Source organism: Pezoporus flaviventris, unplaced genomic scaffold (genome assembly GCF_033815535.1).
Source record: "Pezoporus flaviventris isolate CSIRO_AGI_PZ_B2104156 unplaced genomic scaffold, CSIRO_AGI_Pfla_v1 ptg000002l, whole genome shotgun sequence".
Classification (NCBI taxonomy): domain Eukaryota; kingdom Metazoa; phylum Chordata; class Aves; order Psittaciformes; family Psittacidae; genus Pezoporus; species Pezoporus flaviventris.
The window spans coordinates 75,179,381-75,194,990 of NW_026892550.1; the positions used below are offsets into that span (position 1 = coordinate 75,179,381).

General features: G+C 42.6%; 1 protein-coding gene across 5 annotated transcripts in view; it reads right to left on the reverse strand.

The window, feature by feature from the left end:
• ANKRD17 (ankyrin repeat domain 17) overlaps window positions 1–15,610 on the reverse strand; it is an 87,750-nt gene that overhangs the window by 55,828 nt on the left and 16,312 nt on the right. Inside the window, exon 1 of one of the 5 annotated variants that reach the window (XM_061463254.1) lies at window positions 12,860–12,945. The exons of the other annotated variants lie outside the window; for them this stretch is intronic. Within the exon in view, the coding sequence (XP_061319238.1) occupies window positions 12,860–12,892 (33 nt within the window). The 5' untranslated portion in view covers window positions 12,893–12,945. Of the gene's footprint in view, window positions 1–12,859; window positions 12,946–15,610 lie in introns of those variants that run through there. 5 annotated transcript variants of the gene reach the window in all.

Sequence of the window (15,610 nt, forward strand, 5' to 3'; positions counted from 1 at the left end):
GATACATAATCCCATTTGTTGTGTTCTGTATGTGCAGTGACCCTCCCCAAACCTAAATGCCTCGTTCAGCAAAAATCTAGAGTCCAGCAGCTGGAACTTTAACGGTGTCTTCTTTCATTTTATTCATCAACTAGACGCTCCATTTACTCTTGCTGCTGCTAAAAAAATACAAAAGGGGAGGGAAGAAGGGAAGGAGGACAGTCCATACTGCTGAAATGGCATTAACACCATCCTCATGACTGGCACCACCAGAGTTTTTGCTGCAGGGACACCTGCATTATTACTGCAGTGTGTTTATGATTACAAGACAGGTGCTGATGTATTCACAGGAAAATTTCCTCCTCTCCTCTGTAGTCTGTATCCCCAGCATTACAACAATTAAGAGAGGCAGGCAGACAGACTGAAACCTACCACTCCAAGGAGCTTGTGAAACTACAAGGAACAACACCTTCAGTTTAACATTCTTTTCCCATTTCAAATCTCAATTCCAAACACTCGGCATACTTCCACATTAAATGAATTCATGCATTAACTGGTATTCTGCTGCAATTGTTCATGTGAGACAGTTTTCATGCCAGTGTAAAAACAAAACCTCAACTCACATCTTAAGAGTTCCCTGTCCCAGTTTCACATTTATGTAGGGAAAAAACAACATACAAGTTTTAGTCTCTGACATGAATAACAGGATATTAAAATCACAAAGAAAACCAACAAAACCAAACACATCATAACTCTATAGAGCTGTCTGCCATCATGTTTCTGAAAGCTCAGCTTCAGACAATACTTCTACATCCAACAAGAAAAAAAGCTGCCCCATTTTTAATCCAGCCACCTGAACAGTTGCTCACCTTCTTTCCCCCCAAGCCCCGCAAAAAAAAAATGATCTTGAACTTTTGATAGAAACCATGTCTTTTGGAGTGGGCTTGGGAAGAACTGAAAAAAAACAAAGGAAGCCAAGCTTTGACAGCATGGAATAACACACATGGAGTTTGCCTGTCTCTGCAGCAACCCTGAGATGTGGTAGTCTGCACAAACCACTGACTGATAGGTAATACCTATAAAGAGGCTGTTTCCATACCTTTCCAAAACCAAAATGGAAACTGCTCTCTGCCAAACAACCCTGACAGCTGAAGGATGCTAAACAACCAACCTGATCCTACACAGGTAATTTCTGCTGCTCTTAACAAGGAACCCATCATGTCTCTTCCCAAACACTGACAGACTGAGACACATGAGAAAGGGAGCACAGAACCACCATGAAGAAAACAGATGATGCAACTGAGAAACACCCTCTCCCCTCATCAGTGAAGTCTCCCAATGCCACACCTAAACTGCAGCCCACTATGACTTAGTATCTGAGGTAAGCATCACTTAAGCTACTTAGCAAGTTACTTATAGGGTCACTCAACCCAGAGCCTACTCCTTAAAGCTGTAAAAATCTTAGAGGGGTTATGCTGCCGCTGAGCACCTAGTCAATTTTTCACCCAGCCTCTATCACAGCTCTTCAAGACAAACCTTCTGAGCTAGGCTGATGGCATTTTATAGTCCTCACACCTCTCTACCTGCTTAAGGACTGCTCAAGGATTCTAAACCTCTATGGAGAAACTTGTACTTCCCCGAGAACCTAAGACTCAGGACTGACCCCTAATCACAACATGGCCAGCTTCCATGGATACAGTAGTGAGGCCTAAGTAACACTGAGAACTAAGGAATACAGAACAACACAGCTATATGAAAGACTTTCAAAAAAAAAAAACTGTCAAAACTGAAAAGTTTTGTCATTCAAAATGGCAAAATTTGGCAGCACATGAAGCACAACTGCTCTTAAAACATATTGGACATGAAGAGCACCCTGAGACACAGCACACTTGCACCTCCAAACAACATGTGCACTACTGAGAAAGGACTAAGCAGTCCTGCTGTGCACTGTTACATCCTATTCCTCACTGCCCTACTTTCAGGGGACTAATTATTCTCTTAAGCCTTGTTTAAGGAAGGTGAGCTCACAGGAAAGGAAATACTTCTCTAGCAGTTGCTCACATTCCTTTTCCACTGGACTCACCTTTTCCCTTGACTATATACTCCAAGGATAGATTTAAGAGATGCATTCTCAAGACAAGCATTTCCAAGCATCACAAGAAGTGCCTGGCTACACTAACAGACCCATGTCAATTCATTTAGAATCTTGAAGCGTCCTCCTCTTAAATGACACCTAAGTGAAAAAATGAAACCCTGAGCTGTTACAACCACAAACAGATCATTTTGATTCCACTATCTATACAAGAGTCAAGCTTGAAATCCCAAACACCATTCATTATCTTTATCACTGCTTAAGTTCAGGGGGCATGTCTGCATGCTTGCTGCCTGCAGAGTCTTCAAGGAGAAGTATCCCGAGCTTTCTGTTCACAGCTCAATAAGCAGCCACTTCTCTGTCATGCTCAGGCTTTGTTGTAACAGATCAAGACCCTTAACTAATCCTTTGAGGAGGGAGTTTAGAGCAGCTTAGCACAACTAAAGGCAGCCCAACTTCTCACAAGCACTTGTCCTGCAGTATTTTTCACCTTTTCCATTTCACTTTAAATTCCAGTTCAGAACTGTGCACACCCATCCATTTCCAGCTCAGACAAGTTGTTATTCTAAGGACTGCAGATTAGTACAGCTGAACAATAAAAATACAACATCGTAACTTCTGTGTAGACAAAGCTAGCAGTAATAAAGCTTGATGCAGAAATAGCACCATGGGGCCTTTCCTTCACCCACATTTTATAAAACCATAGTTAACAGGAGAGCAGTTCAGATTTGAAAACACACATTTCTTGTGATGAGACCAGGCCTCAGATGACCCAGGAAAGCTTCTCTGTGGTCACAGGATATCAGACTGGTTTTGGTTGGATGAGCTTAAAGCTCATCCAGTTCCAGCCCCATGCTACAGGCAGGGACACCTTCCACTACACCAGGTTGCTCCAAGCCCCACGCAACCTGGCCCTGGAAGTCCACAACAAAGAAGCTGAAGAACTTAAACTACGCAGATTCAGTGGAAAAAGAGGACAGGAGAGACCACCCTCTTACCCCTCTCGAGGTATGATACAAGGCACCAGAATCCTACGTACATTCAAATGAATTTACACAAAAACAAAAACAAACAAAAAAAACCAAACAAAAACCATCCATTCACACTGCTACACGGCAAGCTCTCACTGACAGAGCATGCTCTATTTGTAAGGTCACAAAGAGGGAAACCACCAACTTTCCCAGTTTTCACGAAGAGATTCTTCAGATTGCTATGCTAGATCTGCCAGAAAGCATTTCTCTGTCAGCACAACCTTCTACATTCAGCCTAGTCAGCTTGGCTTCGTTCTTCCCTGCATCTGCAAGTGACTACAGCAGTGGTAAATCAGTTGAAGTCCCACCAGGAGTTTACTCCTGCTCCTTAACTGTTCTCAAATGACATAATTCTGTGTGTTTCCCAACTCCCATCTTAAAACCAAACTCAACCCCAGAAGGGGAGACCCTCAGAAGCTCATTTACACCACAAAACCTTCAAACAGAAGACAGACCACTCTACTGCGCTGGCCTCAATATACACACAGAGGGAGATCCTGCATTGCCTCAAACTTCCAACATGCAAACAAGCTATTGAGTCAACAGTACTTTGCTTCAACAATAACAGAAGACAATCAATCAATGTTTATACACATATTTTCATCCCCCAACACAGATGCCGAGATACGCTGGGGGTTGGAAGTAGATGATTTTTAAGTTTCCTCCCAAACCCTTCTGTGACTCTATGCTATAGACCGATGAGATCACAGAACAAGAGAAGCAAGAGGAACAAAAATAAAGGTTTACACAGCCTGTATTACATCACAAGTTACTGCTACCCTCAGGACTAAACCTCAGATCTCCTGATGCCTAAAATGCACTGCTTTACTGATTCCAGAGTGTTTGCCAGCTCTAGGAAACTCCAGAGCAATGACAAATACTACACATTCTTGTTGTGAGAAAAGGAACTTGCAACACTACAAAACAACTCTTACTGCACAAACAATTCCAATTTTACTTCTCTAGTGACACCCTGGACTCCTTATGTCTAAAAACCACCAGGAGGGTTGTCCTTAATCTCAATCAAGAACTGCTGGCAAGAGGAGTGTGTGCTGCTCAACTGCAGCATCTGAAAGGTTTAAAAACCCTTGTAAAATATCAGACTGGCATAAAGTAAGAAGCAAAGACACAGCTGGTTGTTTCCCACTCCTTTTTTATGTGGTCAAGATCAAGAACACGCATCAGGCATCTACATCAACCGCTTTATGGAGAAATCCCAGCAAAATTGCAGTATTTTAAGAGTCCTGCCTGAAACCAGGCTCCCTTCAAGGAGGTGAACCAGAGGCGGTAAAACAAGACTGTCTGGCCAGAAGAGACACAAAATGGCTTTTACTGGGGGTTTACAGGAGCAATTGGCTTTTCGGATACACTGGCACTGTGTTGTAGTTAACTCCAGTTATTTACTGTCAAAGGTTGCTTTAAGTGCTTGGGGTTTACCTGAACAGAGACCACAAATTGCACATGTGCATTCCATCAGATTTTAGAAAGCTTAAGACAAGCTTGCAGCAGTTACACTGGTATCATTGTATATAATCAGAGACTTAGGCAAATCCCTTGCACAGTAACAAAGGTGTACACCACAAACTACATCTGAGTGGAATATGCAGAGGGCAAAAGGCTAAAGCATTCCATTATCTCTTTTTAATAGAAGATGATGTGGAAGTTAGCATAATGCTTCAGTGACACCAGCCAACTTGAAGTTTGCCATTTACAGGATCATATACCAAACCTGGGGCAGCAAAACTGCATTTGGTGGGGGCTGTTGAAGCATAGCAGATGCCTCCCAGCTTCAGGTGCACCTTCCAGCTCTGTCCTTGCCTTGTCTTCCACAGCACTGGAGAGGGCACAAACCAAAGCCAAAATTCCAAAATACCATCAGGGATTGAAGAAACCTTGTTGCGCACTACACAAAACCCTGTCACACAACACACTAAAGTCCTGCCCGTCTGTCCCCTTGATGGTGGTAGACTGTCTCTTTGCTTCTGCTCAGATCATCTATAGCAGACAAGACATCATCCATCTCTCCCACCACAACAAGGCAAAAAAAAAAAAAGCTGTCTGCCTCCCACTTCAGTCTGCCTGTTTTGCTCATTTTGCTACCCTCCAAAACCATTTTAATCCTGCAGAACAACAGCAGGGACTAAAAAACTTAAAAAAAAAGAGACAGCAATTTTGGATAAACAATATTTTCCCTGGCCTCAGCAGCATTACTACTCCTCTGCACCTAAGCTGCCTACTTCTTCTTCGCTGCTCTTGTAGAAAAAAAATCCTTTTAGATTGACAATTCTGATACCTCTGGCACATACTCCCACCACATTTCAGGTCTACAGTCACCAAAAGGATCATTCATTTGGGCTACTGAGCATAAAGCGTGGTGAGCAAGTGGCCTGAGCTGCCAAACAGCAACTGGTTTTGAAACAGAAATAGTTTTAAGTTGCCCACACATTTTCTTACACAAATTTGGCAGGAAATCATTCCCATCTGTAAGTGGTTTTGGTCAGTTATTCTTCACAATAGCAAGTGCTCTGCACCAAAGGATGAAGCAGCAGAAGGGAATGAAGACATGTGGAGGAGGGATAGGATGAACACACAAACAGCTACTCTGTGAAAGAGTCCAACTCAGAGTTCCCTTTGGCATAAATGAAACGCTAGCATGTTCACGGTAATACAGCATCAACTTGTGTGCAGAGATGTAAAACTAAACGCAGGAACAATAGAACCATTTTTTCCTTCAAGCAATGCAATGTGTAGCTTAGTCTCAGTTTTCTATTCCCATCAAAGTGATCAGATCATCAGTCCGCTGTGTAGGGCACTGTATAAGTGTCTCTCTTCATCGTCTTAATGCAGTATATTACTCCAGGAACAAAAAAAACTCTAGAAACATCACGCATGTCCCAGAAGTTGTCTACCTTGACACTATAGCTCCTTAAGTCAACACACGCTACATTAAATAATCAACAGAAAAGGGATGTGGACACTAACGCACGTTAGAAACAAGAAAAATTACACAATACAGGGAAAGTTGAGTTTCAAGACCTTCCACTTCTATTTACTGCTATATATTCCTGTCCTATGAAGTTAAATGGAGGAATAGCTCTGCAACCATTTCAAAACAAGCTACCATGCTCACACACAAAAACTGAGCTCAACAAAAAAAAAAAAAAAACTGAAAAGGAACAAACCAAAACATCGTGTGGATTTCCTTTCCTGGCATTTACAATTCAAGGTTGGTTGTGGGGTTTTGGTTTCTGGGCTTGTTTTGGTTTTGGTCTTTTTTTATAAGGAAACTGGTATGGCCTACTTTACCATTCTTCTGATGAGAAGCAAGAAGATACAGTAGGAGACAGTCAAATTCAGTATCCAACTCAAATTGCTACTGTTACCACTGCAGGAACTGAGTGCAGAAGGAATTTACTTGTAATAACTTCAACTCATTTGGTTAAAATTCTGACGAGCTTGATAGTCACTCTACTCTTCCTTCAACGCAAACTGCTATTAGGCCTAATACCTAATAAATGATTTACAAATTCTCTTTGCTCTATTTGACACCCAACTGAAAGCTTCTGCATATGGAATAGATTTGAAAAGGTTTTGCATATAGTAAATTATCAGACATATGAATGTAACCAAAGCAATGGACAAGTATTTGACTAAATCCAAGTATGTATTTACTCCTCTCATTAAGAAAGGTCCTAGAAAAAAAAAACAACAACAACCAAGGTTTAAGGGCCAAGACAACAATTTTAAGTGTAATCCCTCCTTTTCACTATTTGCTTTGCATGCTAGATATAAAACCCATGCCTCAAGTTCCTCCAAATCACTACCACAATTTTGATTTCTTCCCTCCAATTAATGCTTCTGATCAAAGATATTTTAGCATATTAATTCAGTGTTTACATGAACATAGCTCCAGGATCAGCTTCTCAGTAGGACAAGCTGCATCACAACTCATTTCCTTTTCTTCCCTCCCCTGAGCACAAAGGACATTCAGCCATGTTCAGATAACAGAGAAGTGCTAGTACAGAATTTTTTTTCCTATTACCACATGCTTGTCCACAGCCAGAGAGAGGGGCATCTTAGATCTTCTTTTAGGAAGAGATGTTCAAGTCCATCACCTACCATCAGAAATGTTCAAAGTGCAAAGAAACAGAAAAAAAACACGCAAGAACTGAGCAGCATGGGAGATATTTGCCATAAAGTGGCAGATAACCATCATCCAGATTTCCTTCTCATATGATTTTGATGCTGAGGCAGTGTAACAGGTTGTTTTGAGTGTGGGTTTCAGTTTTAGAGCATGTGACTTCATTTTGGGAAACACAGCCCGCAAATTCCAGCAAGGCAAAGATCTGAAAAGATTTTATGTGCATGCAGGAACAAAGAAACAAGTACCCTTGCCGCAGAAAGAACCTTTTCGACACATTACTAGAGAAGTTTAAAGACAGGTTATGTGGAGAAAAGGTATCTAAATAAATTCACTAAAAAGTCTCTCTCAATTCTCTTGATATTTTTTACTAAGCACCTGATTTGAATGACCATCTTACAAGACAGAAGGGCTGAGGTTGAGAGAGACCTTTGCAGATGATCTGATTTCCCCTGCTAGTGAAGGCCTTGGTTAAGTTATCCCAAGTAGCAAAACACTCATTGGCAGACACAAGCACTGAATAACACTGACCTAACAGCTGTCACTCAAGTACAAAGTTTGTGCCTTAAAGGTTTCTTGCAATAAATGCATTTTCATATTACTGTACCAAGAACAAGCCGTTACTGAAAAAGATAAGCAATAAAGCATAAATAAGACTTATTACACCACTTACACCATCAACTTGTCATCACTTCCTACAAGACAAGGAGAAACAGCTTGAGACCCAAAGAAATCACATCTACCAGCTTTTAACTCTTGCTTGTCACACATAGGAACCCAGATCTAGCAGCTGAAAATGAGCTCCTCACCCTGCAAAATACATTTACCAAACTAAGTGGGTGGGAGAAAGTGACAGACAAAGATACAGTTTGCTTTTCTGGAGGACTCAACATACACACTTGTTCTATTTAAGCTCTGCCTCACACCAAAGGAAAAATGGGCAGAGGAGGCAGTATTAGGGGGCAGAGTGGTTTCAAGGAAGGGGAATCGCCTTTTGTTTGAAAGCACTAGATGACTATACAGAAGAGCCCTTAGGAAGCAGCCAGGCACCTTCACACCAGTTTCCCACTCACCTCTGCGAAGCTGCAAGCACAGGAGCTAGCAGGGCCTAGGTTACTGCCATCACTGCTGCTCTGTCAGACTGACACCATTCTGCCAGCTACCAAGCCAGGGAAGAAGGCAGTGGCACAAAAACTCTTCACTACATAAAGAGTTGCATAGCAGATCAGCAAGCTGAGTATCTCAGCCTGTAAGCTCAGCCTGAAAGACCCTTTCCTCTGTCTGACTCAACAGAAGGTCAAAAAGCAAAAACAAAAAAAAAGCAAAGAAAAAAAACCCCACAGCCATTTGTCCTCTAAAATGTCCTAAAATTCATGATACTACCAGCAAAACAAGGATAGAGTGCAAGTTGTAGCTTCCCAGTCTACCTGCTTACCTTCACTACATCACAAGGAGCATTAGTGCCACCTCCTCAATATAAGATGGCTGATGAATTTTAGCCTTGTCTGTCAGCACATTCAGCTTGCCTTCCTTCAGACCAGTTTTCCTTCTCTGAACAATATTCCAGACAAGGGATAATCAGCTAAGATCAGTCTTCACTCATCCAGATTGCTTCTGGAACATGAGTTCACCTCAGAACCATTTGCTCCATAGCTTTAAACACCAACCAAGGCCATCTCAAAGTTTGGGCAAAAACAAGCACACTGATCAGACACAAATGACTAACCAAACCTAAGGTCACACCCACTCTCCAGCAGAACATGCATACTGATAAAGCCTTCATTTCTACTTCAGGCCCACAGCAAACATGAATCCAGCTCTTGATGTACTTACAGCACTTCATCCCGCATTCTTGCTGCCTTACCACCAGCCTCAACATCATTGTGGGGGACAGCTTCACAGCAAGTGTAGGTCTTCTTATTAAGATCAGCTCAGTATTGCTTAAGAGTAAACCTTAAAAAAATCAGCTACCTTGGACCCAGACAGGAGCATCCAATATTCATCACCTGGGGTTTGGACTAGATGCAGCCCAGACTTAGTAATGATGCTTTAATAAAAGGAATCATCAGTGCTCCAACTTACTTAACATCTGAAGAAGTTGTTCTGAAAGATAACATGAACAACTTACAAGAACCACTAAGAAATGCTGAAGCACATTAGTAGCCCATCCTGACTTGCTATAGACAGAGACTTTTAAAAAATGGAAAACAAGGTACAAAGTAACACAGCTAAGATTACCAAAAGCTACAAGAACAAAAATGGGGAAAGGATTAGCCTGTTTAAGAGCTGGAACACGGAAACACTACTCATGCCCAAAAGAGAAATACTGTGATACAATCCTAATTTTAATCTTCAGACCACAAGTCTACAACATCTGTACATATTAAAAGCCTTGGCCTGTTGAAAAAAAAAAAATTACATTGCAGAGGCCTCCCCGGTATCTGAACATGTTTTATAGATCACTCTGCTACTGAATGTTTGCTCTGCCTTTCATTATCGTTTCATCAAGCACCCACGTGCTCAAGCAGGTTAGTCTTTGCTCTATATGAATATACAGTTATACTTTGCTGTCCATGCTGGCTTGCCTAAATGACTGAAGGTATAACACACGATCATTTCATGTTACCTCACCTCTTACCAACCCCAATGGCAGCTACATGCAATGCAACTGAGGTAGCAACTCAGCCATTCCTAAAATAACCTCAAGTACAAAATTAAAACCAGAAACTTACGCAGTTGCAAAATACTCCAATATCACAATAAGAAATGAGGGTCTCTTTGCAATTATTTTGAGTTTCAGCTCAAGGTAGGGGAAAGGTATTTACCTTAACTTGAAAGAAATAAATGCCCTTCCTAAGGACATACAGAAACTGCCACATGCCAGCTTGTTTTGTACTCCAATCTGCTGCCCTTAAGTCAAGCACAAACAAGCTTTCAAAGAACTTGAAGGTCAAAAAACACAGTTCCTTCCCTTGAAACATCTCAAACCAACACAAGGAATATAAATTCACCCCTCTACCGCCAATATCCTAACAGAAATCCACTTAGGCAGCTTTTGACAACATACACCACATCCTTATCTGTCAGGACAAAACACACCTCCTTGTGTCCCAACAGAGAAAGTGTTTCTGCTGGCTAACTCAAGCCTCAAAAACACAGCCACAGGTTTGCCTCTCTTTGAATGCCACACTAAGGTCTCCTTCAACATAATTATTCCTTCGCTAGCATGTATGAGCCAAAACCTGAAAGGTTATACCAACAACAAAAAGCCTTGTTGTCAGTTAGGTCACACATAAGCGAAGAAGTATGGCCAAGATACACATATCACAAGAACCAGATGAACAGAAGCTAACTGCATATTAACCCCATGGTGTCTGAATTTTATTCAACTGCTCCCCACACAGCTATTTCTATACCAGATTCAAGCATCAGGGGTAAGGCAACATTCATCTTCAGCCAAGAGCAGCAAAGCCAGCTCAGGTTAAGCATTAAGCACCCCTATGCTTTTACCTCATCTTGCCTCTTTCTCTTCCCAAGAAGTAGTCTTAACACTAGGCCAAGCCAGAACATGCAAACAATTAACTACTTGATTACTTGGCTACCTTTTAAACTCAAGACTGATTTTTGCCTCAGTAGCCCCCACTTGATGCTTGCATTGAGGACCTCTACCACAACTGGAACCTCAGTCTCTGTGCTGACTCAAAATAACTAGCACCTTACAGAAAATAGCTTTTTTTTCCTCATTTTTAATCATAACCAATTTAGAGGTAAAAGCCTTCTTGAAGATTTTATGAAGAGACAAAGACTGATCCCTCCAATTTAACTAAATACTAAATAGTACCAAATCTGTCCAATAGAACAGAGTCCTGACATAGATTCTGCTGCCTAAGCAAGAGAAGTTCTCTCCGTCTTTATACTGCTGTCTTCAGACAAACATAAGTGCCTGCTCCACAGGAGAAAAAAAGCTCTAAAATGGAAAAACATAACACATTCTAAACAGACTGTCTTAAGTTATAACAGAAGCAAGCTTTAAGGGAACCAAGTTTTACTTCTGGACCCTTACTGGGAATGCAGGACAAACACACTGCTTCCACTAACTCATTAATAACTGATGGACAACCTCCATTGCTACGAGGGTATTTCAGATTCACCACCAACCAATTTGGTCATAGTTTACACATATCTCAAGTCAGAGAAGTTATACTTGATTTTTGAAGATGTTTTACCTGGATACAGTCAGTCTTATGACCAGGAAGAGAATGTGTGATGAAATTATGAACAGAGAAGTCACTGCATCTTACTCTGAGAAGGAAGATATAATCACTTAGGTCACACACACAAATCCAAAATACTGCTATACTGACAACTGGTTTGCTAATTGCCTTTCCAAACAAGACTATTAATAAATACCAAATATTTTATTAATTTAACATACTATCGAGTTGCACATGGCAACTGTAGCTACAACGAAGACAGACAAAAAAAGAAAAAGCTTTCAGTGTTCAATCAGTGAAGTAGTGAAATTTGTCTGATGGCAGAAAGCCCAGTATACTTCTGGTCATCCAATCTCACCACAGAAACCCAGCCATGCAGACAGTGGTAGAAATATCTTGTTCATGCACCTGTACCAGTTTCTTCAGCACAAACTGAGCAGTTGTGTTAGCATTCTGGATGCTTAACAGTTCGAAGGTTCACAAGGAAATTGACACCAACAGTAAGTATTTCCATTGATCTAAACACTTTAGAGCAACAGAAGTATGGCCATGAAGAAAAAGTCCTAGAGGACAAGCACCACTGAAAGTGCTGTTTTGTTTAAATTTTGACAGCAGCTAATAAAGGAGCAGATTCTTGTTACAATAAAGAACATATGCAAATATTTTGAAAAGTGAATGAAGGCAATGAAACCACGGTTTTGCTCTCAAAACCAGAAAAACCACAAAACAACAGAAAAAGATATTTCCTTGAAGTATTACAGCTAATACAATCTGGACTAGGAATCTTTGCCACTTGGAATACAAGTTTCACTTCATGATTCCTAGGCAGGCCTGCCTTCATGTGACTGAAACAGTGTTTCTCACAAAAAGGGAAAATGACATTTATTTCATAATGCAAGACCTGCTTCTGCAGAGAAAATACAGGCAGGCTAAACTGGCAACAGCTGGAAACACTGGAATAGCAATTATTCAGGCCTAAGACATGGTGGGGATAAAACAAAACAATCCCTCCAGTTCTTACAGGGGGATGTCCTGCAGGAGGGCTGCAGCCATCCCACTTCATTATCACCCCAAGCACTCCAGGTGCCCCTCATGGAGTAAGCAGCATCCCACAGCGGCGGAAAGGAGGCCCCAGGCCTGCCCAGCAGCAGCACCCTTAGGTCTATGTGCACCCCAGGCACCCAATGGGCCAACTGCCGGTGTCCAGTCCCCTCAGCCCCTACTGCCGTGCACAGGGGGCGGCCCCGCGCTCCGGCCTAGGCCCCGCTGTGTGCCCCCATCCAACCCTTAGCTCCGCGACGGGACTAAGGGCGGGCGGGGGGAGGCCCTGCCGCTCCCCCGGGGGCTCGACCGCCGCCGGCCCCGCGCACCCCTTTGTTCTGCGGCCCTCTCCCGCCCCTACCTCCAGGATGTCCTCCAGCACGTACGCCTCCATGGCGGCGGCCACCGCCTCCCCCCCGCCTCACCGCCGGGCCATGCTCCGCTCTCCCCTTCCCGCCCTCCCGCCCCCCACCGTCGCTGGGACAGACAGACGGGCTACCGGCCGCCCGGCAGCAGCACGTTCGCTCCCCCCCTGCTGTCAGCACGGGAACAGGAAATGGACTGTTCCACCCCGCGCAGGGCGGGCAATTACCAATCCAGAGAGGGGGAGGACGGAGAGAAGAGGAGGCCGGGGATCCGCTCCTCTACAGAGAACATAGCAGAGTGAAGGGCGGAATGAAAATTTAAAAAAATTCTACGGAAACCAGATCCTTCTCATGGTATTCATACCACCCCTCCCCTCTCCTGCCCCTGCACCAACCTGTCCATGCTTAAGGGTCCCACAGTCTGTTGAGGGGCACATCAGCATCCCTGAGGACACTGTAAGGGACATAATTCTGACCCAATGAAGTACAAAAATCCACTCTAGATAGTTCCCCTTGACCGTATCTCCTTTGAGTGAGTCCAGAGGAGGCCACCGAGATGCTGTGAGGGCTGGCTGGAGCACCTCTGCTATGGAGACAGGCTGAGAGAGATGAGCTTGTTCAGCCTGGAGAAGAGAAGGCTCTGGGGAAAACTCAGAGCCGTTTCCAGTGCCTAAAGGGGCTTCAAGAAACCTGGAGAAGGACTTCGGAAAAGGGCCTGTAGAGACAGGAGAAGGGGGAATGGTTTTAAACTGCCAGAGGGGAGATTGAGATGAGATGTTAGGAAGGAGTTCTTCCCTGCGAGGGCGGTGAGGCCCTGGCACAGGTTGCTCAGAGAAGCTGTGGCTGCCCTATCCCTGGCAGTGTTCAAGGCCAGGTTGGACAGGGCTTGGAGCAACCTGCTCTAGTGGAAGGTGTCCCTGCCTGTGGCAAGGAGTTGGAACTGGATGAGCTTTAAGGTCCCTTCCAACACAAACCAGTCTGGGATCCCATTTATCACCATACTATCCTAACCACTCCTCAAAACTGTTACAAAATAAAACAAAACAAACAAAAACTAAAAACTAAAAAAAAAACACACAACACAAACAATGAACACCACAAAACACCAATCTTCGCAATAAGCAGATCTACGACACAGCCCACAATTCTTCCCAATAAGCAGATCTACGACACAGCCCACAATTCTTCCCATGCTACAGTCTGGCTTCCTATTACAGCAAAACCTCCTAAAAACAACTGACCCACCTTAAGTGCTGCACAACTACTGTGCTTCCAACAACCCCATCCTTTTCTGCTCCACTGCCTGAGGCTAATGCAGGGAGGAATCAAGAATTTCCAAAATAGCCAATTAGATGATAACAAAGGTACTGACCACTTGAAGAATGTTTTACACAAGGTCTTTTTGAGAACCATCATCATCTCCACACTTCTCTACTTTACCCAAAACTTTTCAGTGACAACTGAGGCCAAAAACATGTCTTTTTACACATTCCTTCAAACACCAGGTGACAGTGGTACCCACTCTGCACGTATCAGGTCAGAATCATTGAGCAATCCTAACTGCAGCTCTCAAAATATTTAATTTTCCAATTCTAAAAATACAGCACAATAAATACTGTCAACCCCACAAAAAACTCCACTCTCATGAGCTCATTTGAGCTCAGCACAAAGGGGTCTAATGGTCAAAGGAATTAAACTCACATTTTTACTTGAAGAAATACTACTAGTAATCAATTTCTTTTAATTAACATAATATTAAAAAAAATATGTTCTAATGCTAACAAATACTCTCTTAACAGCAAGAACATCCTTACCTGGATTTATGAAGATGACCAGGCGGACTACTACTGTCACAAAGAGACTTTCTAGTTGATTATCTAGATTTTAGGCACAGCTATGTTCTTTTGATTAAAATTATTTTCCTTAAACCCCCATTCTACTCACCTACCATGAAGTATCTCATTTTACACAAACTCTGAACCTGCTCGGGCAGTCCATACTATTTTTCCATGTTGGGGAACATCCCAGATTTCATAGGTTTTTAACCAGAATTCATTCCGCTCACACTGTTCATCTTTGAGACTGTATAACTTGTCTTGAGCCTGTTTTGGGGGCTTAATATATCCCAAATAATTCATGTCATGGAAGAATTTTTATGCTATTTTTCATGAAATACTTTGAGCTCTGAACTTTGCCTCTTTAGCTGGTCAGGTTTCCTTTACGGACGTACTAGTAACTGGTAACATAGGACCTAACTGGTAAATCCAGCCACTGCTATTTAGCCAGTTTTGGATGTTTTTTTAAGTTTGAAACAACATTAAGAAAACCATCTAATGAATTAATCTTATACAACATTAACTCTGAGGACAAGATAACATTTGCCAACATTTACCATAGACTTCAACCCACTTAGGTCTGTCTTAGAAGCACTTGCTGCAGGATCCCATCAAACTTCATCAGGCATCTATACCTATGGAAGCAAAAGCTCTGCAACCTCCAGTTAGATAATTAACAGAAGTCTTAGCTGCCCAGAGGGAAATGAGTCACCCAGACATCTACATTTCAAAATCTACTTCCCATAAGAAACTGTTGTCCATGTGAAGAATCACAGGACAGTTCCATGGCTCCTCTGCAACAGTGCTTTTAGGTCAGAGGTTCCAATATCCGTAGCAGCCCCTTTCAACTGATCTTGTGTACATGTTGCCAAGCCATTAAACAAGTATTAGCCCAAACACAAAGCTACCCCT